The sequence below is a fragment of the Brachyhypopomus gauderio genome, chromosome 20, assembly GCF_052324685.1.
Source record: "Brachyhypopomus gauderio isolate BG-103 chromosome 20, BGAUD_0.2, whole genome shotgun sequence".
Classification (NCBI taxonomy): domain Eukaryota; kingdom Metazoa; phylum Chordata; class Actinopteri; order Gymnotiformes; family Hypopomidae; genus Brachyhypopomus; species Brachyhypopomus gauderio.
The window spans coordinates 3256511-3280976 of record NC_135230.1 but is presented as its reverse complement, the minus strand read 5'-3'; the positions used below and the strand labels follow the sequence as shown (position 1 = coordinate 3280976).

The window sequence follows — 24466 nt, the reverse complement described above, 5'->3', positions numbered from 1 at the left end:
GTTAAAACCAAATATTTAAGTAGCGACGAAATCATGTCCCCCCCACTTTTTAACGGTTAAAAAAACAATATCCAAATAGCGACAAATCTAGCACTAGGATCATGCAGCTCCGAGCTCCCCCCCCCCCCCCCCGCTCAACAATTTTTGTTCACAGCGCTCAACAATTTTCATTCAACCACCCCCCCCCCCCCCGCTCAACAATTTTTGTTCACAGCGCTCAACAATTTTCATTCAACCACCCCCCCCCCCCCCCCCGCTCAACAGTTCGCCACCCCAGGTTGTGTCCCCCCCACTTATGAAATCAAAACTACGTCCATGGCTCGACTAGCCCATCACACTGCGGGTGAAGGGTGGTTGTGCACGTGATGTGGACGCCCATGAGTCTACAGACCTCCCCCATCACCTCGGACTCAAAGTTCCTGCCTTGGTCACTGTGCAGGACCTCAGGAACACCGAACCTGCAGAAAAAGTTGTCCACCAGTGCCTCAGCTGCTGTGACAGCGCTCTGGTCCAGCACAGCATAGGCCTCCGGCCGCTTAGTAAAATAGTCCATTGCCACAATGATGAAGCGATTCCCCGCGTCCGTAACAGGGAACGGGCCCAGGATGTCCACCGCCACCCTCTCCATGGGGGAGCAGGACTGCATTGGCTGGAGAGGAGCGCGTGCAGTCCTCGCAGGGCCCTTCTTTGCGGCACAGACGTCACAGCAGTGGACGTGGAGCTCCACGTCAGCACGGCATCCCGGCATCCCGGCCACCAGAAGCGTTGCCTTAATCTCCCTAGTGTCTTGGTTATGCCAAAATGCCCAGAGTCCGGCAGCCCATGAACCGCCTGTAGCACAGTGTTGCGGAGGTCTCTCGGCACTACCGCCTGCGTCAGACTACGCCCGTTGCTCGGGTCTTCCCACACACAGCAAAGGATGCCCTTCATGACCGTCATGCTGCTCCAGCTTGATCGGATGGCTTTGGCTACGGGACCCAGCCGCACTACAGCATCCCAATCCGGCATTAACCCCGCCTCAACATTGCGCAACGCCCACTCTAATTCAGGATCTCCCCTCTGGGTCGTGGACAACTCCTCACCGGAGACGCACAACAGCGTCGGTGGGACAAAGGGGGCCTGACCAACCGCTGCGCAATGCCCCACCTCAGCAGTTCTACTCTCAGCGCGCTGTCAGTACGCGCAGTTCGACTCCGAACACGGACGGCGGGACAAGGCGTCAGCGTTCCCATGGCTATGACCCGGACGATGCTCAGCCGTGTAATCAAACTCCTGCAGTCTCGCGAGCTGCCCCTCGGGTTCATAAAACCGCATCAACCACAGTAGTGACGCGTGATCAATGCCCAGTTTAAATGGGACGCCGTAGACATATGGCCGAAAATCCCGAAGCCCTTCCACGAACGCTAACAGCTCATGCTGCGTCACGCAGTAATTTCGCTCAGCTTTATCCAGCCGCCTGCTGAAGTAAGCGATCACACGCTCTGACCCGTCTTGCCCCTGCGAGAGCACAGCACCCAGACCGTGATGACTGGCATCTGGGTCGACCACAAATTGCCAGACGGTGTGGGGTACGCTAAAAACGCCTCTATCCGCCTCGTCGGACCAGCAAAACTTGGTATTTGTTGTGTCTTTACTCCAACATAGTGAATAAATGATTCAACTCAGCGGTAGAACGAACATGACTTTACTTAGCTTAACGGTAGTCTCAATTTTACACATATCACTGCACTGACAGATAACCTATAGGTAAACTAGGTAGCTAGGGGAGTGGTTCCGCTGAAATAAATAGATCCACTTAATATACTACACTCCTCCCCTTTTAGATTAATGCTACATAACTAAAGTAAAATATAACATTGCCAATGTATTTAACACAATCTGTCACTCAGTTGACATATGTTGAAACTTTTTTTTTCTCTCTTTTCTTAAGCCATAAGTCCCATAAATGAACTTCACAAATCCAATCTTTTCGGTGGTGCCCTGAGTCGTTCAGGGTTACGCCTCGGAACCTGTGGAGTGCTCTCTGTAGGGGGCACTTCCTCTGTAACTGTGGGTGTCACTGTACTATGATGGGAGCTGGTTCCAGGATCAGGTGGGCGCCAGTGGCGGCTGGTGCAAAAAAAATTGAAGGGTGCGCAAAAAAATGAAAAACAAATAAAGCGGTCTTAGTGCCCTTTATTTATTTGAACATGAATTTTGCCCTCCTTTCCTTCTGGCTTGCAAATTTCTCTATTACATTAGTATTAAATTCAGTCATCTATGTGACTAGTCTTTTCTCCATTGACAACATGGCCAATGCATTCAGTCTGTTCTGGGTCACTGAGTTTCTCAGAAAAGTCGTGACGTTTGCGTTTATCGGAAAGATGTTTTAAGTCTCGTACCCCGGTCCTTGTCCACAATTTTTCTGTGCCAGGACTTTGAAAAAACAAACATGGGAAGCAGTAAAAGGCATTGCTTACATCGCATCCAGCTAGCCAGCTCCGTTTGTCATAGGAAGAGCTGGAAAAGGCTCGGGTGTAAGCTCATCCTCGATCACTCGCGTTCTGCCGAATTTGTAAATTTGGTTGATCCGGGCCAAGCTCCTTTATCCTTTTTTTTCTTCAATTGAACGCTGTGTGAATGGATTTTTTTGCAATGCTAAAATGGAATTTTCTCTCATTTTGTAAAAGATGCTGCTCCAACCTGTAGCTATTCAACGTGAACCGAGTTAACGAACCGCAGATGACTGACTGACACTACCAACGTGAGTGGGGGGTGTCTAACAAGAGTGGGAGTATCCGGGGCGCAGAGAGCTGCGCCCCGTGGAAAATCTGAAACCGACCAATTAAACTGCACCCTCACATCACGTGCTTGGCAAAAGTTTACGCATCTACATTGACTCCCATTAGACCGGCGCCCCAACCAGGAAGTGTGCACAATGTAAGCAATTAAATACAATTATGTGTTTACTCTTTTAATAAATTCAAACGTGGCTATATTAGACACACAGTGTGACTAAATAATTTCCTCACTATTGCAATTTATAATGAACTCATTTTAATATCGGAACAATATTAAGGGGGCGGCACCCCAGCGCCCCGTATTGACCAGCCGCCACTGGTGGGCGTGCTGGTTGCTCTGGTGTTTCTGGTTGAGCATTCAACAGCTGGTCCACATGACGTCTCCATGTATGCTCGCCAGTGTCCACTTCATACATCAGAGGGCCACTCCTAGTGACTATCTTTCCAGGTGTCCACTTGTCCCCTCAGTAATCACGTGCCAGTACCTGCTGTCCCACATCGAAGCTTCTTGCTGTTCCACTCGAAAAGCCGCTGAACTGTTTGTTCTGCACTTCTCTCCTCAGGTTTGGCTTTAGAAGGTCAATGCGAGATCTCAGCTGTCTGTTCATAAACAGTATTGCAGGTGTCTGATTGGTTGTTATATGGACAGAATTGCGGTACACCAGAAGGAAATTGTCAATTTTGTGTTGAAGAGAGATGTCTTCTTTTGTCATTGCTTTTATGGACTTTTTGAATGTTTGTACGAACCGTTCTGCTAAACCATTTGTTGCTGGATGGTGAGGTGCTGACTTGAAATGTTTGATACCATTCTTTTTCATGAAATCTTGAAACTCTTCAGAAGTATACTGTGGGCCGTTGTCACTCACAATTTGCTCAGGCAGGCCAACCTTGTACTGTGATGTCATACACCTTGGAAAGTGTTGGGTCATTCCGCATTTCTTTTCGTATCATGGCATTTGTAATTGGCAACTGGTCTATCAGTGTTGCGTGGAACATTTCAGCCGGGTCACCCTTTGATGGAATTTCTCCCACAGACGTTGACAGTGGGAGGCGTGACAAACCATCAGCATTGCAGTGTTGTTTAGTCCCCTTGAACTCGATGTCATACGAGTGTGCTCCTAAGAACAGGGCCCATCGTTGTAGTCGCGCGGCTGACATCACTGGTACTCCGTTCCGCGGATTGAATATTGACACTAGGGGCTGATGATCAGTCACTAAGGTAAACCTTCGCCCATAGAGGTAATGGTGGAACTTTTTGATACCCCATACTAGGCTAAGGGCCTCCCTATCTATCTGTGCATAATTGCGTTGGGCACTTGAAAGGGACCTTGAAGCAAATGCAATGGGGCGTTCAAGTCCATTATCCATTGTGTGCGATAAGACTGCACCAATGCCGTACGGAGATGCGTCACATGCTAGACAGATGGGTCTGGATGGATCATAATGGGTAAGTAGCTCGTCAGATGTTATTAGTCTTTTCGTTTCTGCAAATGCCTTTTGACATTTTTCCGACCAACGCCATTCCACTCCTGTCTGCAGTAGTGCATTTAGTGGATGCAGCACTGAAGCAAGGTTTGGTAGAAACTTGTGGTAATAGTTGGCGAGACCCAGGTACGATCTCAATTGTGACACATTTTCAGGTTTAGGTGCTTTCAGCACTGCCTCAATTTTCTCGTGACTTATATAAGCCATGCTTGTCGATGACATGTCCACAGTATGAGATTTCTCTTTTGAGAAACTCACATTTCTCTCTCTTTGCACGTAGGCCGTACTCATTCAGCCTGGTGAGTACTTTGCTCAGGTTCTGGAAGTGATCATCATCATCTTTTCCTGTTATGATAATATCATCCAGCATTGTGTTCTAGGTATGTCCTGGAGCACCTGATCCATGGCTCTTTGCCAGATGGCACATGTTAATGGAAATATTTAGAACTGCCATGTTTCTCCATTATTATTTGATATAAAAAAATACTTGTTTAAGATTATGCCAGTGTATTTCAGAGGCTGTTTAGAATGTCATTACACATTTTTCAACAACTTATATTCTTGGCGCTGCATTTATATGGTTACACCATTTAGACAATTTTGCCCTTTTTTTCTCTCAATATTATCTCAGAACGTAATAAAATCAGGCATGTCAAGACAGTGGTGCAAAGAAAAAGATATTTCAAAGTAAATTATAGCTTTATTTTGACATTATCATGTTTCTTAGTTATTCAAACTTCAGAGACAGAAAAAAAGAGTGGCATGTTTTTCACCCTATTACACTTATTCTGTAGAATTTCATTTAAAATTCATCAGTAAGTTTATTCTTTTCTTTTATTACAGAAACATATTATTGTACACAATCACATAATCCTGTGTGAGTACATTAGTGTTGATGTAATTGATTCTGTGGACTAAAAATATTGCTCCACTGAGTAGTGAAATGGCTTCTCATAATCTCGCCTTCCAAACAACCAAAACAATGTAGTTGTGTTTCAGTGTTAATACCCTGGACCAGATAAACACAGTGTTTGCAAAGTCTCAAAAATCAATCTGAACACAATCTGGATATATCAAAAATCTGACTTGGCCTGGCAATCTGAACATAGTCCAAGAACATTCCCTTTCCTTCCATGTTGCTTACAATCAGGAGAGTGAAGTTCTGGGCACTCAGTAATTCAGCTTGAATCCTGTGTGATTGGGCTGCTGGTGTTGGTGGAGAGAACACTGTCTAATATAACTCTTCCCACACTCACCTGTGTGAACGTGCTTGTGTAGGCGGAGACTAAATTTCTTTCCAGTAGAGATATGGCCTCTATTCAATGTGAGTGTGCAGGTGTTGGTGGAGATGGCTCTGTGTACTGAAATTCTTTTCATACTGTTAGCAGTGATTCTCTCTAGTGTGAATGTGCAGGTGTTTGTGGAGACGATCCCGTCGATTAAAACCTTTCCCACACTCTGAGCATTGATATGGCCTCTCGCCTGTGTGAGTGCGCTGGTGTTGGTAGAGATGACTCAGATAAGTAAAACTCTTCCCACACTCTGAGCAGAGATAGGGCTTCTCCCCTGTGTGAATGCGCCAGTGTCTTTGGAGATCACTCTGACTAGTAAAACTCCTCCCACACTCTGAGCAGTGATATGGCTTCTCTCCTGTGTGAGTGCGCTGGTGTCGGTGGAGATGATTCCATTGAGTAAAACCTTTCCCACACTCTGAGCAGCGAAACGGCTTCTCACCTGTGTGAATGAGATGGTGTCGATGGACATTACTCCATCTATTAAATCTCTTCCCACACTCCGAGCAGCGATACGGCTTCTCTCCTGTGTGAATGCGCTGGTGTCTTTGGAGATCACCCTGACTAGTAAAACTCTTCCCACACTCTGAACAGAGATAGGGCTTCTCTCCTGTGTGAGTGCGCCGGTGTCTTTGGAGATCACCCTGACTAGTAAAACTCTTCCCACACTCTGAGCAGTGATACGGCTTCTCTCCTGTGTGATTGCGCTGGTGTTTGTGGAGACTACTCTGTCTAGTAAAACTCTTCCCACACTCTGAGCAGCAATACGGTTTCTCACCTGTGTGAATGAGATGGTGTCGATGGAAATCACTCCATCTATTAAATCTCTTACCACACTCTGAGCAGCGATACAGCTTTGCCCCTTTGTGTATGCGCTGGAGAGTTTTGGATAACATTCGTGGATTTCTGAAGCTGCGTTTGGGTGCCAGATTCTCATATTTAATTTGTCCTGACTTCAGCAGTCTGACATACTCCTCATGGTGACATGTCCTGATGTGTTTGTGGAGATACATTTGAGCTGTATAGGAATGTGGACACACAGAGCAGGAGAAGACGTGCAGGAGTGCAGAAGAAGATTTGAGTTCTGGAAGAGAGGAAAAAACAAACTTAGTGGCAGCTGCAGCATTATTACTGGGCCATACATAATAAACACATTAATCATACAGAACATCATATGAAACAGGAATATGTAACAAAAGCCCCGCCTCCTTTCTCTGTGTTCTTTTTGGGTTCATGCCTGCCACTGGTTGTTTTGATGTAATCCTATCTGGCCCAGTCATGCACAGATGCTACATTAGCGCTGTGGCTATTATCCAACAATCAGGTTGTAGCACAATGGCTGACAGTGATAAAGTGAACTCAACCAATAGTACTTCCATTCATTGATACATAAAGTGAGGAGAACAAGTATTTGATAAGCTGCCGATTTTGCTGGTTTTCACACTTGCAATGCATGTAGAAATCTGTAATTTTTATCATAGGTGCTCTTCAAGTGTGAGTGATGAAATCTAAAAACAAAATACAGAAAATCACACTGAATGACAAATTATTAATTTGTATTTTATTGAAAAACGAAACTTAATACTTGGTAGAGAAACCTTTGTTTGCGATTACAGAAGTAAGACGTTTCCTGTAGTTCTTTACAAGGTTTGCACAAACTACAGCAGGGATTTTGGCCCACTCCTCCATACAGATCTTCTCCAGATCCTTGAGGTTTCTAGGCTGTCGCTGGGCAACACAGAGTTTCAGGTGTCTCTAGAGATTTTCGATCGGGTTCAGATCTGGAGACTGGCTAGGCCACTCCAGGACCTGGAGATGCTTATTATGTAGCCACTCCTTAGTTGCCCGGGCGGTGTGCTTCGGGTCATTGTCATTTTGATAGACCCAACCGCGACCCATCTTCAGTGCTCTTACTGAGGGAAGAAAGTTGTTGGCCAATATCTCGCGATACATGGCTCCATCCATCCTCCTCTCAATGCAGTCGCCCTGTCCCCTTTGCAGAAAAGCGTCCCCAAACCATGATGCTTCCACCTCCGTGTTTCACTGTAGGGATGGTGTTCTTGGGTTTGTACTCTTCCTTCATTTTCCTCCAAACACGGTGAGTGGAGTTTAGACCATAAAGCTCTATTTTCGTCTCATCTGACCACATTACCTTCTCCCACACCTCATCTGGATCTTCTATATGGTCATAGGCAAACTTCAGACGGGCCTGGACATGTGCTGGCTTAAGCAGGGGGACCTTGCGTGCACTGCAGGATTTTAAGCCATGATGGCGCAATGTATTACTAATAGTGTTTTGGAAACAGTGGTTTCAGCTTGCTGCACGTCATTGACCAGGTCCTGCCGAGTAGTTTTGGGCTCTTTCCTTACCTTCCTCACTATCAGTGCAACCCTACGAGGTGAGATCTTGCAGGGAGCTCCAGACTGAGGGAGGTTGACTGTTATCTTTGTCTTCTTCCATTTTCTAATTATTGTGCCTACAGGTGTTGTCTTCTCATTAACCTGTTTGCCTATCTTCCTGTAGCCCATTCCGGCCTTGTGCAGGGCTATAATTTAGTCCCTGATGTCCTTGCACAGCTCTCTGGTCTTGGCCATTGTGGTGAGGTTGGAGTTTGTTTGTGTGTGAGTGTGGACAGGTGTCTTTTTATTCTATTTAGTTCAAACAGGTGCAGGTAATACAGGTAAAGAGTGGAGAACAGGAGGGCCTCTTAAAGAGCAACTAACAGGTCTGTGAGAGCCAGAATTCGTACTGTTTGGTAAGGTATCAAATACTTATTTCCTGTAATAAAATGCAAATTAATAATTTAAAAGTCATTCAGTATGATTTTCTGGATTTTGTTTTTAGATTCCATCACTCACACTTGAAGAGCACCTATGATAAAAATTACAGATTTCTACATGCATTGCAAGTGTGAAAACCAGCAAAATCGGCAGCGTATCAAATACTTGTTCTCCTCACTGTATATAGGCCATCATCCAACGTAATTAGATCCTATAATACCTGTAATGATCCAACTATTTGGTAAGTAATTTAACTTCTAAACAAGCCTATTTCCTCCTTAGGGTTATAATTATTATTCTAGGTTATAATCTCAGACCTCCTCAATAGTTGTTTTGGTTAACACTGTGTTTAAACTTGCTTAACTCACCTGGTATAAAATCATTCTTATTATTACGATCATCATGTCCACCACGGATGCAGTCCACCAGTCTCACTGAACACGTCTTTAATGGAGTCTGCAGTGTGTGCTGGTCTCCAACATTACAGTTAGAGCCCAGGGACTCTGTGGGGTTTGGGTCGATTTTATCCACAGGAGACATATTGATTTCAACTTGTATCTCCTGCTTTATGCATTGGCTTGTGGTGTTCCAGTCAGTGTCCCGTATCTCCACAGGGTTTGATTCAGTCTTACACACCACAAATACAGAAGGCACATTCTGCTTCTCCTGCTTTATGTATTGGTACTCAGTGTTACAGTCAGGTTCCAGTGTTTCTGTGAGTTTTGTTTTCATTTCACACACTGGAGACAGACTGGATACATCCTCCATGTCCTGTGGTGTGTGCTGGACTCCAGCGTTACAGTCAGGTTCCAGTGTCTCCATGGGATTTGCTTCGGGTTTACACACTGGATTCTGACTGAGAATATCCTCTGTGTCCTGTGGTGTGTGCTGGTCTCTCTGACCATAGTCTTGTGTTTCTCTTTGGTTTAGTTCAGCTTTATAGACACTGCACAAAGTGGCAACATCCTTCTAGACAAAAGATCACAAAAACATTATAAACAAACAGGGCAAACACAGTGTAAATACGGAGTTATTCATACATGAAACAGCAAACATGATTCCGCACCAGTTGAAGGCATTTGATTAACACCATAAACACATGCGTATGTTTTAAACATGCAAAATACTTTTTTGGTGTTAAAAAAATGCAATGACACATACCTCTTTAGAAAGATTTTCTGTTTGCTGATTCAACTTTCTCTCCAGCAATTCAATCACTTTTCTCAGTTCACAGACTTCAGTTTGTAGGTTTCCAATGTCCTCCATGGAGAGGTCAGTCCCTACTGACTTTGTGCAGGATGTTTCAGAGTCACATAACAGGTGTAACTCCAGTAGAACCTCTCCACCCTCCTCTCCACCCTCACTGCCATCAGCAGACATCTGCAGTGGTGGAACATGAGAAACTGTTTAATTGAATGAAGGAAAAAAGAACATGCACACAACTACTTGTACAGAACACACTGTTGTAGTTCGATATGTTATTTAAAATGGTGGTTATTCTCAAATAACTGTATAGTAGTTTCCAGTAGGGCCTGGTAGTTCAATAAGTACAGCAAGTGAAGTTATTCTAGCTTTACAGCTGAAGCAGTTACAAAATCAATGGCTTCCTATGGGAGGATGGATGGATGAATAGAAGGACAGAGATAATAGATGGATGAGTACAGTCAATATGGAATGCATTTTGGTGTTTGGGGTCAGCTACTGACTACTGTCACCAAGTTTGATCACCATAACTTGAAAATTAAGAGAGTGATTAAATCAATGTAGGGATGTAGAGATGACAAAGAATGAATGTCTATAAGAAAATAATGGGCTGTTTAAGACCATATTAGAAAATGTAAGCCCATATTTAACATATGTACAGTTGGGTCAGTACAGCAGATTTAGTTGTACTATCTATACAGATGAAGGGGTTATAAAGTCAATAGAGTGATGGGTAAAGGATGAATATCCTATATATACATAGTAATAACACATACAACATAACATATATACAACACAGGAGCTAAAAGGCAGTGAAAATTAATTGAAGAAAATGCATGAAAAACGAGGAATGAAAAAGAAGGGATCAAAGTGAGAAGAATTGTGAAAAGTGGACGAGTAATTTCCATCCATCCTCTGACTACCATAAAACTGTAGACGAAACAGCATGCTATTATTTGTATCGGAAAAATAATACTAAAAAGTTTCGAGTAAAACAAACCGAAAACAGTCATCACAGTTCTACCATTAACAGAAGCGACGGTGGGCAGCAAATATCATATTCACGTAAATGCTTGAAATCAGATCGCAAGGAGGTGAACGAACGCATGCACTGTACACGCTAGGAAATGCCTGTACGAGCGAGTAAACTATTAACGACGAGCGATTACTAACCGCACGGAAAACGTCCTCAAGACACTCAGAGAAACAGCACGACTGAGAAGTCAAAGTAACACCGTTAAACGCACCAGAGATACTGCGGTGTGTGCGACCAACGTCCAGATTGCGCGGCGGGTCGCGTTGGGTCTTTGTGTAGCGCTTTACACTTAATTCAGCAACCCAGGGTCTTTGGTATTAGAAACGTGCATAAAACCCAACGTGAAAACCACATACAAAACACATTTATCCTATATATTCATATAGGATGTTCATCCATGAGACGAACATATGGCTGAGGTCTTTAAATGTTAGTTAAACTTCCGTCCCAGTCAGGGTGCAGAGAATTTGTAAAGTTGCTCCGCAAAGTCTTCCGGGTTTATTTGACGCAAGAGGATGTCCGCGAGTTTTCAAAACATAGTCAATGGATGAAAATGAATTGGGTGTATGCAGCTAAAATGAAATAAATTAAGTTAAATAGTTTCTTGGTCGGGAGCTACCTTTAATGAAGAGTAAAAAAATAAAATAATAATAAAAAACACAATAATAAAACAACAATATATTGCATTTAACTTTATTCTACATCAAGCAGGTTTTGGCCGTTAACGCACTACCATTTTAGGTGTCATTGTGTTGTATAAATCAACTTAAATATTCGATTGTAGGTGACGATATGCAGGTCCTCTGTACGAGCATATAATATAGCGTAACATGGAAATCTTTAATACTGTCCTGGGAAAACACCAACAATAACAGATGGCCTTTCTCCAGTCCATTACCTGGTTCAGGTGCCACAAGAGGGCGGAGCTACACGCAGGGCAGGAGAGAGGAGACACGGCGTACACGACCAGGAGGTAGCCGGGAGCCACTTCCACAGACATTAGGAAGTGTTGGACCTAGTTTGCAGTGTATCGAGCTTTAGCTGTGGTCTGACACAGCTCTGAGTCTCAGGTGCTATGTTCAAAAGAGACGACTACATACTGTACACTACATATTGCACTCAGTACTTACTGATACAGAGACCATGGGAGCATGTAGAAGACTGTGATTTAAAAGAAATAAAAATAATGTGAAACATTTTCTATCTTTCATCTGAGAGACATCCATTAACTTGATAATCGTAAATTTTCATGGGCTATGTTTGATATTTATCTGTGTATTTACAGTCTACAGTGTAAAATTTTACTTAACTATCATAGTTATGATTAGCCACAGATGAACTGCATACCGTGTTATAACACTTATTCAGTAGAATTTCATTTAAAGGACATCAGTAAGTTTATTCTTTTCTTTTATTGCAGAAACATATTATTGTACATGTAACAGTTAAAATTAAAGTAGAATAAGCACCTGTGTGAATCCTGTCAAAATGAATATATGTGAAAAGAAAAATTATTTAAGAGCTACATTACCCTGTATCCGTATGTACCTTAAAGAGGTTCTGGCTCTATTGTTATCTAGCCTTCACGCGCTCCCTGCTTCAGTTGCACGGGTGTTCTGCTGTAAGTAGGTCACGCAGAGAGAGCTCAGCTGTTCATGAGTTATTTCTAATATATAGAAATAAATCACATTATATATATATATATATTAGTGCTGTCAATTCCAGGTGCCGCGATTAAAAGTCCTCACCAGGATCCTCAGGATTTTGTTCAGGCTTCCTGGATTGTGTTGATTCCACTAATTTTACCTGGATTGCTAATTAGGATATCTAGCAAGCTTGAGCAAAATCCTGGTGAGGACTTTTAATCGCGGCACCTGGAATTGACAGCACTAATATATATATATATATAAGTGCTGTCAATTCCAGGTGCCGTGATTAAAAGTCCTCACCAGGATTTTGCTCAAGCTTGCTAGATTTGGACCATGTGACATACTTAGAGAAAATTACAGCCATCAATGAGTTGTGATACTATACAGGGTTACAATTATTTTCTTGTTGTCTCATAATTCACTAAATATAATGTGTTATTTTACGACACGAGATGTTATTAGCACAAAAACCCATTCTATATATGCTAGGTGGTGGAGTCAGTTGTAAAGCAACCTAATTTCTTGTAAACATTGAATTGCACAATTACAGAACTCTTGTAAATATGGGAATGACGTGGTTAGTTTTCTTTAATGTAATCACTATACGATCACAGTTTTCAGTTATTCGGGTTTTATTTTCTTGTCAACTTTATTAGTTTATTTCATATGAATGTTTGTAGGAGCTTTGATACTATTTATTCTACAGATTGCATGGATGTTCTGCTGTAGGCAATAAAATCAGAGAAAGTCGACCAGAGCCAGTACTCTGTCTAGTAAAATGCCTCCCACACTCTGACCAGCAATACAGCTTCTCTCCTTTGTGAATGTGATTGGGTTGAAGGAAATCACTCCATCTATTAAATCTCCTCCAGAACTCTGAGCAGTGATACAGCCCTACTCCTTTGTGAATCTGCCAGAGAGTATCAGATAACATTTGTGGATTATTTCTAGTGTGAATGTTCCAGGGCTCATGGAGACCACCCAGTCGAGGAAAACCTTTCCCACACTCTGAGCAGTGTTATGACTTCTCTCCTGTGTGAATGCGCTGGTGTCGGTAGAGATGACTCGGACAAGTAAAACTTCTCCCACACTCTGAGCAGTAATACGGCTTCTCTCCCCTGTGAAAGTGCTGGTGCTGGTGGAGACTACTCTGCCAAGTAAAACTTTTCCCACACTCTGAGCAGTAATACGGCTTCTCTCCTCTGTGAATGCGCTGGTGTTGGTGGAGACTACTCTTTTGAGTAAAACTCTTCTCACACTCTGAGCAGTGATAGGGCTTTTCTCCTGTGTGAATGAGCTGGTGTCGGTGGAGATGACTCGGATAAGTAAAACTCCTCCCACACTCTGAGCAGTAATATGGCTTCTCTCCTCTGTGAATGTGCTGGTGCTGGTGGAGACTACTCTGCCTAGTAAAACTTTTCCCACACTCTGAGCAGTGATAGGGCTTCTCTCCTGTGTGAATGAGCCAGTGTCTTTGGAGATTACTCTGACTAGTATAACTCCTCCCACACTCTGAGCATTGATATGGCTTCTCTCCTGTGTGAATGAGATGGTGTCGATGGAAATCACCCCATCTATTAAATTTCTTCCCACACATTGAGCAGAGATACAGCTTTGCCCCTTTGTGAATGCGCTGGAGAGTTTTGGATAACATTTGTGGATTTCTGAAGCTGCGTTTGGGTGCCAAATTTTCATATTTAATTTGTCCTGACTTCAGCAGTCTGACATACTCCTCATGGTGACATGTCCTGATGTGTTTGTGGAGATACATTTGAGCTGTATAGGAATGTGGACACACAGAGCAGGAGAAGATGTTCATGGGTGCAGAAGATTTGAGTTCTGGAAGAGAAAAAAAAACTTGGTGGCAGCTGCAGCATTATTACTGGGCCATACATAATAAACACAATAATCATATAGAACATCGTATGAAACAGGAATAATTTACAAAAAGATGTCTTATGGAGTAACAGGAAGCCCCGCCTTCTTTAAGCCCCGCCTCCTTTCTCTGTGTTCTTTTTGGGTTCATGCCTGCTGCTGATTGTTGTGATGTAATCCTATCTGGCCCAGTCATGCACAGATGCTACATTAGCGCTGTGGCTATTATCCAACAATCAGGTTGTAGCACAATGGCTGACAGTGATAAAGTTGACTCAACCAATAGTACTTCCATTCCCTGATACATAAATAAGCCATCATCCAACGTAAGTAGAACCTATAATACCTGTAATGATCCAAATATTTGGTAAGTAATTTAACTTCTAAACAAGCCTATTCTGGGCTTACGGCCACACCAGCCTGGTAATGCCCAATCTCATCTAACCTCGGAAGCTAAGCAGGTTTGGGCCTGGTTAGTCCTTGGATGGGAGACCTCCTGGGAATACCAGGTGTTGTAAGCCCTCTGGACAGGTGGGGCTCATCAACCTTGGAAGGTAGCTCACCTAGGAGAAGGAAAACACAGATTCCAAACCTCCGCTGCCTTGCTGCATACCCTCTCATGGGAAAAGCTAAGGGAGTAAACCCTGACAGAAAACCTGGAGCTGGAGTCCCAAAGGTGGTTTGACCTTGACCTATAGTCAACACCGGCAACTCCTGCGGCGCAACTGAAGCCAAGCTGTACTGACTCTGTCTTTCCCTTGGATTCTTCAGCTGTGAAGAGAGGGGGGACTGCTACATGGGCAACAGCTGGCCCCACATTTCATCCTGACTAGGCTTTGTAGCTTCACATCACTGGAGATGTCACTCCAGCATCATCGCAAAATGTCAACTCAACACGGGAGGAGGCAGATACCGTTTATAAGCTAACCCAATTGGCAAAGGAAATGTGCGCCAGGGTGTCCTTCGATGGGGGGAGAGGTCATTGCGCCTCACTGTACAGCTACTGCCCGCCTCAATATGGGCAGCCGGCCAATTATATGCTGTCCCGCCATGGCTCACCTGCCCCACTGGGTGTCCCGAATTCACTGCAGACCTTCAGCACATCGATGATGCTAGGAAAAACGCAGTCATTGACAGGGAACTCTTACGACTAAATGTTGACATTGCTGCTCCACAGGAGACCCGGCTGGCTAACAACGGCACCATCAGAGAAGCTAACTACACTTTCTACCAACAAGGGAAGTCTCCGGACCAACTAAGGCAGTACGGTGTTGGCTTCGCGGTGAAGAACATGCTTGTCAACTCCACTGAGCCCCCCCACAGCGGACACAGAGAGATTACTTACCCTCCGGCTGTCAACATCTTCTAGCCCAGTCAGCATTCTCAGCGCATATGCCCTCACTCTCTGCTCCACTGCTGAGGCGAAAGACCAGTTCTATCAGGGCCTTGAAGACTTCAAAGCAAGAGTAGGAGCTGACCACGAGGCTTGGCCCACCTGCCTCGGAAGCTTCGGGAGGGGAAAGATCAACGAAAATTGCCAGAGACTGCTCAAGCTTTCATGCCACTAAGGCCTGTGCGTGACCAACACCTTCTTCAAATGCAGATCCACCAGGTGTCATGGAGACACCCTTGCTCCCGCCACTGGTACCAGCTCGAACTCATCATCACCAGGAAAGCAGATATTGGCAGCATCCTCCTCACCCGCAGCTACCACAGCACAGACTGCGACACGTACCACGCCCTCGTGGTAAGTAAGGTGCACATAACGCCAGCGAGGTTGTACCACTCCAAAAAGAAGGGTCGTCCACGCATCCACACCAGCTGCACCAGCAACCTCGTGAAAACCCAGCAGTTCATCAGCAGGATGGAAGATGCCCTCGGCGAGGGAACGACAACAGATGACACCATCGACTACAAGTGGCCACGTGTCCGCGACACCATATAGTACTCCGTCATTATTGCCTACGGGAAGAGAGAGTGGAAGAACGCTGACTGGTACGAGGCCCACTGGGAGCAACAGGCCCTACCCCCTCCAAGATCGCCCCCCATAAGTACAAAACAGGTAAGGTCATCATTGGCCAGGAAAAGCAGATGCAGTGGTGGACCGAGCATTACCTCGAGGTGTATGCAACAATGAACATCGTAACAGACACTGCACTCAACACCATCCCAGATCTGACAGTCATGGAGGAGCTAGACACCCCACCCACTGTGGCAGAGCTCAGCAAAGCCATCAAGTGCCTTGCCTGTGGGAAAGCACCTGGGAGCAATGGAATACCCCCAGAGGTCCTGAAGAGCGGGAAGTCAGACCTGCTCAAGTCACTCCACCACCTCCTCTGACTTTGCTGGGAACAGGGTTACATCCCCCAGGACATGAGACGCCAACATCATCACTTTGTACAAGAACAAAGGAAACCGAAGTGACTGCAACAACTACTGAGGAATCTCTCTCCTCAGCATCATTGGCAAAGTGTTCGCCCGGGTCACTCTCACCCGACTAAAGGCTCTTGACTCCTGCGTCTACCCAGAGTCCCAATGTGGCTTCAGGGCTGGCCGATCAACAGTGGACATGATCTTCTCAATACGCCAGCTGCAGGAGAAGTGTCAGGAGCAGCAGATGCCACTCTACATCGCCTTCATCGACCTTACAATGGTGTTTGATCTGGTCAGTCGAAGTGGGCTCTTCAGCTTGCTGCAGAAGATTTGGAAGACACCTGCTCACTGTGGTCATGTCCTTTCATGAAAACATGCACAGCACTTCAGCTCGTCACTTGCCTCTCCCACGCGTGCAAGGAGTTTGGACTGACCATCAGCTTGAAGAAGACAAACATCATGGCTCAGGGCACAGAGACTCCTCCAAACATCATCATTGATGGATACCCCCTGGAGGTTGTCGAGAACAGGGCAGTCATGGCCTGGTGATAGGGAACTGGTCTTGTGACCAGAGGGTCGTGGGTTCGATTCCCAGACCTGAGGCTATGACTGAGGTGCCCTTGAGCAAGGCACCTAACCCCAACTGCTTCCCGGGCACCGGGCTAGGGCTGCCCACTGCTCTGGGCAGGTGTGATCCACAGCCCGCTAGTAATCACTAGTGTGTGTGTGTGTGTGTGTGTGTGTTCTAACTGCACAGATGGGTAAAAAGCGGAGGACAAATTTCGATTGCGGTGAAAAATCACAATTGACAAAAATATGGCACACACACACAACTTCACCTACCTTGGATCCACTATCTCCAGCTCTCTGTCGATCGACTTGGCGATTCTGCTGTTGATCTCCAAGGCAGCCACAGTCATGGCCAAATTGAACCAGCGCGTGTGGAACAACTCCAGCCTCACTGAGAAGACCAGACGGTGTGTCTACCAGGCCTGCATACTCAGCACTCTCCTCTATGGCAGCAAAACGTGGACCAATATGCAGGGCACGAAAGGAAACTCAACAGCTTCCACATGAGGTGCCGGTGGTGCATACTGCTGATCAAATGCGAGGACAGGGTCCCAAACACCGTGGTGCTGGAGCAAGCCAACATGAGCAGTTTGCATCCAGTTCTCAGTGAGGGACGTCTCGGGTGGTTTGGCCATGTCAAGACAAGGGACGCAGGCCGCATTCCCACCTCCTCTATGATGAGCTGGCCAAAGGAAAACAGGGCACCCAAAACTGCGATTCAGAGATAACTGCAAGAAGGACATGATGCAGTACTCCATCAACCCCAACACATGGGAAAGTCAAGCAGATGACCGCCCAGCCTGGAGAATCGCAGTCAGGCAGGGTACGTGTGCAGAGGCTGAGCGCAACGAGAATGCCGCACAGAAAGGTCCAGGCAGAAGCAGCAGCAACAGAAGCTACAACAGCCATCTGCCTTCACCTGTACCAAGTGCGGCAGGGAATGTCACTCCAGAATTGGACTGCACAGCCATTCCCAGCGGTGCAGATAGACTCAAAATAAGCTACACCATTGTCTCTTGAGATGAACGGATGCTGACGACGAAACAAGCCTATTTCCTACTTAGGGTTATAATAATTATTCTAAAACGTTTCTAGGCTAATCTCAGACCTCCTCAATAGTTATGTTTTGGCTAATACTATGTTTAATTAAACTTTCTTAACTCACCTGGTATAAAATCATTCTTATTATTACAATCATCATGTCCACCACGGATGCAGTCCACCAGTCTCACTGAACACGTCTTTAATGGAGTCTGCGGTGTGTGCTGGTCTCCAACATTACAGTTAGAGCGCAGGGACTCTGTGGGGTTTGGGTCGATTTTATCCACAGGAGAAATATTGGTTTCAACCTGCATCTCCTGCTTTATGCATTGGCTCATGGTGTTCAAGTCAGTATTGCGTGTCTCCACGGGGTTTGATTCAGTCTTACACACCACAAATAGAAAAGGCACATCCAGCATCTCCTGCTTTATGTATTGGTACTCAGTGTTACAGTCAAGTTCCAGTGTTTCTGTGGGTTTTGTTTTCATTTCACACACTGGAGACAGACTGGATACATCCTCCATGTCCTGTGGTGTGCGCTGGACTCCAGCGTTACAGTCAGGTTCCAGTGTCTCCATGGGATTTGCTTTGGGTTTATACACTGGATTCTGACTGAGTATATCCTCTGTGTCCTGTGGTGTGTGCTGGTCTCTCTGACCATAGTCTTGTGTTTCTATTTGGTTTAGTTCAGCTTTACAGACACTGCACAAAGTGGCAACATCCTTCTAGACAAAAGATCACAAAAACATGAACTTAAACAGGGCAAACACAGTGTAAATATGGAGTTATTCATACATGAAACAGCAAACATGATTCTGCACCACTTGAAGGCATTTGATTAACACCATACACACATGCGTATGTTTTAAACATGCAAAATACTTTTTTTGTGTAAACAATTTCTTAAATCCCATGACACATACCTCTTTAGAAAGATTTTCTGTTTGCTGATTCAACTTTCTCTGTAGCAAATCAATCACTTTTCTCAGTTCACAGACTTCAGTTTGTAGGTTTCCAATATCCTCCATGGAGAGATCAGTCCCTACTGACTTTGTGCAGGATGTTTCAGAGTCACATAACATGTGTAACTCCAGTAAAATCACTCCACTCTCCTCTCCACCCTCACTGCTGTCAGCAGACATCTGCAGTGGTGCAACATGAGAAACTGTTTAATTGAATGAAGGAAAAAAAGAACATGCACACAACTACTTCTACAGAACACACTGTTGTAGTTCGATATGTTATTTAAAATGGTGGTTATTCTCAAATAACTGTATAGTAGTTTCCAGTAGGGCCTGGTAGTTCAATAAGTACAGCAAGTGAAGTTATTTCAAATCAAATCAAATATATTTGTATAGCGCTTTTCACAACACATGTTGTCACAAAGCAGCTTTACAGGATTTACAAGTTTTATCAATCATATGGGTCTAAATCCCTAATGAGCAAGCCAGAGGCGACAGTGGCAAGGAAAAACTCCCTAGATGGTGGGGAATAGGAAGAAACCTCGGGAGGACCAAGACTCAAAAGGGAACCCATCCTCTATTGGGCGGCCCGTTAACACACAAATTACACAATAACAAATTATTGCACAAGTCACAAACAAATCACACAATCAGGCTAAGTATAAGGTAACTAGAATGAAAGTTCTTGGTGTTGATATTGTCAATGTAAATGTCTTGTGATGAACGCCAGGTTTTCATTCTAGCTTTACAGCTGAAGCAGTTACAAAATCAATGGCTTCCTATGGGAGGATGGATGGATGAATAGAAGGACAGAGATAATAGATGGTTGAGTACAGTCAATATGGAATGCATTTTGGTGTTTTAGGTCAGCTACTGTCTACTGTCACCAAGTTTGATCATCATAACTTGAAAATTAAGAGAGTGATTAAATCAATGTAGGGATGTAGAGATGACAGAATGAATGTCTATAAGAAAATAATGGGCTGTTTAAGACCATATTAGAAAATGTAAGCCCATATTTAGCATATGTACAGTTGAGTCAGTACAGCAGATTTAGTTGTATTATCTATACAGCTTTAGGAGTTATAAAGTCAATAGAGTGATGGGTAAAGGATGAATATCCTATATATACATAGTAATAACATATACAACTAGGCCTGTGTTGAAAAAATCGATTTTCCGATTCAGAATCGATTCGCATAAGATGATCTGATAATCGATTCGTACGTCCAAAGATCGATTTTTTTAGTGAACTTTTACCCCCGCCTCGTCACTGAATTCACGCAGGCGTGCTCGGTCTAACTAACTGTAAAACAACATGGCGTCAGACAGCGCCGGTAACGACGATAGTCAAATCGTCTATGTAAAAGCAGAAGGACAGTTTATCCAGTGTCAGTGACTATTTACAGTTAGTCCATGTCACTCACAGTTTACCCAGTGTTTTTACAGTTTAAAAAAGTTAAAAATGTTCTTGTAACGTTGGGTGCAAGGCGAGGGACGAGACAGAATCCTTTGCACTTTCCAAATCGTTACGTTTATTACATTTACCAAAGCGCAGACAGCGCACATAAAACACGTTTACATATAACATGTGTGACTCAAACAACGACGAGCACAGGACGCTGCGCGAACACACGTTAAATAGACAAACCACATAAACCCCACGTGATGACGAGACGAGTCACAGGTGAGGACTATCACAAGACGCACCCGCACCCACGGAGATCTACAGACGCAGACGAGTAGACGCAGACAACGTTAACACGCCCAACAGGGAGGGGTCAGGGACCGTAACGTGACAGTTCTGTTCTTATATTCGCACTTTAAAGAAAAATACACGTTTACATTTTATACTTTCAGTTTATTAAGTGTGAGCACTTTTTAAATAAAAATGCATTTGGTAGCAACAGCTTTTGGGTGAATTCTTAATTATTTCAATCATAATAATAATGCACTCACCCACCCCTACTGTACATTTTGTAATAACAATACCTTAGGTACTTTTATGCATACTTTCTGGAATTGTCCAGAAGTGTCAACATTCTGGAATAAGGTAATTAGAACTCTCTCTTCATTAACGGACACTAATTTCCCAATAAGCCCATCTCTGCATCTTTTACTTGACAGTTCTACTTTTCCTACGACAAAGAGAGTACGGAAAATCTGGTTGGCTGGCATGACGGCCGCTAAAAAGGTGATTGTTCAGCGCTGGCTTCCGCCCCACTCGCTTTCCCATACACATTGGTTGCACTCTCTCTTAGATATTCTCTACTTAGAACTCTCTTCAGCTAGAGTCAATAGAGCACATCCGGATATACTGAGGATATGGCTAAATGTAATTGAAGATGCGAAAATTCTCCTTTTATCATGATCACTTTCTGTACATGGAATTTGTCTCTATATACATATTGTGCTAAGTGAGTGGTGGCTGGGTGGGAAGGGATAGTTATGGGTAACGTGAACTGGTTTTAGTGGGTTAATTGTGGGTGGGTGGGGTGGGGTGAGATGGGATTTAAAAAGAGAGATTTGTTTATACTGTTTGTTCCATCTGTTGTCTGGAAAATCCTCAATAAAAACTTGATAAAAAAATAATAATAATAATAATAATGCACTGGTTAGTGTCCCAGGAGTCCACTGTTGCAGATATAGACACCTCAAAGATGTCCTCTGTTTATTGTCCAGCCGTCAGTAACTACCAATTACCAGTAACTATTTGCTGATTAATAACGATATAATACTAGTTTTAACATGTTGCTTCTGTACATAGTCAGGAAACAGCTCAAATTTTTAATAATTTTTAATAACACTCAGTGATGGCTAAGTTACCTTGAGAAAGTAGGCTAAGTTACCTTGAGATTACTGATTACTGATTACTCCTTTTAAAAGTAACTTAGTTACGTTACATATTACTTGATTTTAAAAGTAACTACGTTAAATTACAAGTTACTTTAGTAGTTACATTCAGCAGCAAAATAAATTTTTCCAATACTCACTTTATGTCGCTACAGTATCTCCTGACATTACGTTTGTGTAGCTGCGCGGTATTATTTGTAAATTTATTTGTAAACGTAATACAAGTGAACTGGGGTGGGTTTCCCGAAACGTTCGTAGCGCCAAGTACTTCGTAACCTCATATGAAACGTACGAGGTTAAGAAGTAGGCTACTTAGCGCTACGAACGTTTCGGGAAACCCACCCCAGTTCACGAAATACCATTACAATTTCAAGCATTTTAAAGTAGGCGACGTTAGTCAAAATTCCAGCACTTTTCAAACGTGGAACACAAAGCAACATTAAAATTGGTCAGGTAAATGTTCCTTCCCCTGTTTTTGAGGGGTGTTTCTTTACACTACCACATATCGTTACGGGAGGACACTGCACAGAATGACTTGTAAAACGTGCTCGCGCTCTCACAGGGTCGAGCGCAGTGTGCGGAGTCGAGCGCTACGGTCAGACGCAAAAGTAGAACTGAGCCAAGAAGAAAGCAAAAATATATATTTTACTAGGGAAAATATAAATAGTAACGCACAGTTATTTGGATAAGTAACTTTAATCTGATTACTGGACTGGAAATAGTAGCGCGTTATATTACTCGTTACCGAAAAAAGTGGTAAGATTAGAGTAACGCGTTACTAAGTAACGCATTACTGACATCACTGATAACACTAAACCCCGAATTGGATCGAATCGATTAAATCGGATTAAATCGAAATAAATCGATTCTTAATCTTCAGAATCGGAATCGGATCGATTCTTGGAATTTGAATCGATACCCAGCCCTATATACAACATAACATATATACAACACAGGAGCTAAAAGGCAGTGGAAATTAATTGAAATAAATGGATGAAAAACGAAGGATGAAAAAGAAGGAATCAAAGTGAGAAGAGTTGTGAAAAGTGGACGAGTAATTTCTATCCATCCTCGCACATCAGAGTTGCCAACTTTTCAAGATCGCTAGGAGTGAGATTTGAACCTGGAGGCGGTGGCGAGTGTAAATGTGTTGGGGGGCACAAATTAATGGACACAAATTAAGTATTATATCGCGATCTATCGGTGTGAAGACTGTCAAATGCGTGTGTCTCACGCTCAATGCGTGAGAGTTGGCAACCCTGCATCAACTTTGGTGAGGTTATTTTGAAATTGGGCACAATGGGTGCAGTTTTCCATACAAGTCTAGCCTATATCAAAAGTCGTCGGATGGAGACATAAAAAGGTGGATACGGGTGGTGCATCTCCCTGAAAAGCACAAGCACGTATTTCGGGTATAGGGCGACGGTTCCTAGAAAGTTTGGTGGTTGTAGTTAAAAAACTGTAGACGAAACTGCATTACATTGTTTGCATCGGAAAAATAATACTAAAAAGTTTCGAGTAAAACAAACCGGAAAACAGTCATCACAGTTCTACCATTAACAGAAGCGACGGTGGGCAGCAAATATCATACTCACGTAAATGCTTGAAATCAGATCGCAAGGAGGTGAAAGAACGCATGCACTGTACACGCTAGGAAATGCCTGTACGAGCGAGTAAACTATTAACGACGAGCGATTACTAACCGCACGGGAAACGTCCTCAAGACACTCAGAGAAACAGCACGACTGAGAAGTCAAAGAAACACCGTTAAACGCACCAGAGCTACTGCGGTGTGTGCGACCAACGTCCAAATTACGCGCCGGGTCGCGTTGGGTCTTTGTGTAGCGCTTCACACTTAATTCAGCAACCCAGGGTCTTTGGTATTAGAAACGTGCATAAAACCCAACGTGAAAACCACATACAAAACACATTTATCCTATAAATTCATATAGGATGTTCATCCATGAGACGAACATATGGCTGAGGTCTTTAAATGTTAGTTAAACTTCCGTCCCAGTCAGGGTGCAGAGAATTTGTAAAGTTGCTCCGCAAAGTCTTCCGGGTTTATTTGACGCAAGAGGATGTCCGCGAGTTTTCAAAACATAGTCAATGTATGAAAATGAATTGGGTGTATGTGGCTAAAATGAAATAAATGAATTAAAATAGTTTCTTGGTCAGGAGCTTCGTTTCATTTTCGAATGAAGAGTAAAAAAATAAAATAATAAAAATAATAAAATATTGTGGCGTGGTGTTGGAAGGAGAAGCAGGAAACCGATCCATTTTAACACAATAAGGCTCTTTTATTTAAATTGCCATAGCAACATAATTTACTCATGACGCCGCGATCACGTAGAACAGACTCAACTCGTACATGAAACATGAGGGAATGTCATAAATGCGACAACATTACACACACATGGCAGAGAGGTTCAGACAGAGTACAACTACATAAACTGACACGGGGTAACTTTTTTCCCCCACCACCACCCCCTCTCTTCGGAGGACTATTGATACTTTATTGTTTATTGTTTATTCAATCATAAAACATATATAAATTTAGTAGGCC

At 43.7% G+C, this 24466-nt stretch overlaps 2 protein-coding genes and 1 pseudogene across 3 annotated transcripts; 1 reads left to right on the top strand and 2 right to left on the bottom strand.

The window, feature by feature from the left end:
• Positions 1–4945: 4945 nt before the first annotated feature.
• On the bottom strand, positions 4946–12430 carry LOC143484174 (uncharacterized). 2 transcript variants are annotated; one of them, XM_076982786.1, is made up of 5 exons: positions 11708–11733; positions 11476–11592; positions 9500–9718; positions 8707–9307; positions 4946–6641 (listed from the first exon to the last, which is right to left on the bottom strand). In XM_076982786.1, the coding sequence occupies exons 1-5, from the start codon at positions 11720–11722 to the stop codon at positions 5647–5649; spliced, it is 1947 nt and encodes a 648-aa protein (XP_076838901.1). In that variant the 5' UTR covers positions 11723–11733; the 3' UTR covers positions 4946–5646. The 2 variants fall into 2 exon arrangements, with proteins under 2 accessions (XP_076838901.1, XP_076838903.1); XM_076982788.1 differs by having other exon boundaries at positions 10789–12430.
• Positions 12431–12520: 90 nt separating this feature from the next.
• LOC143484173 (uncharacterized) lies at positions 12521–24125 on the bottom strand. Its single transcript, XM_076982785.1, is given in 4 exon segments — positions 12521–14065; positions 18210–18810; positions 19009–19227; positions 23604–24125. Coding segments are annotated over 3 exon segments (1959 nt in total). The 5' UTR covers positions 23604–24125; the 3' UTR covers positions 12521–12926.
• On the top strand, positions 14504–14622 carry LOC143484694 (5S ribosomal RNA; annotated as a pseudogene).
• Positions 24126–24466: the final 341 nt, after the last annotated feature.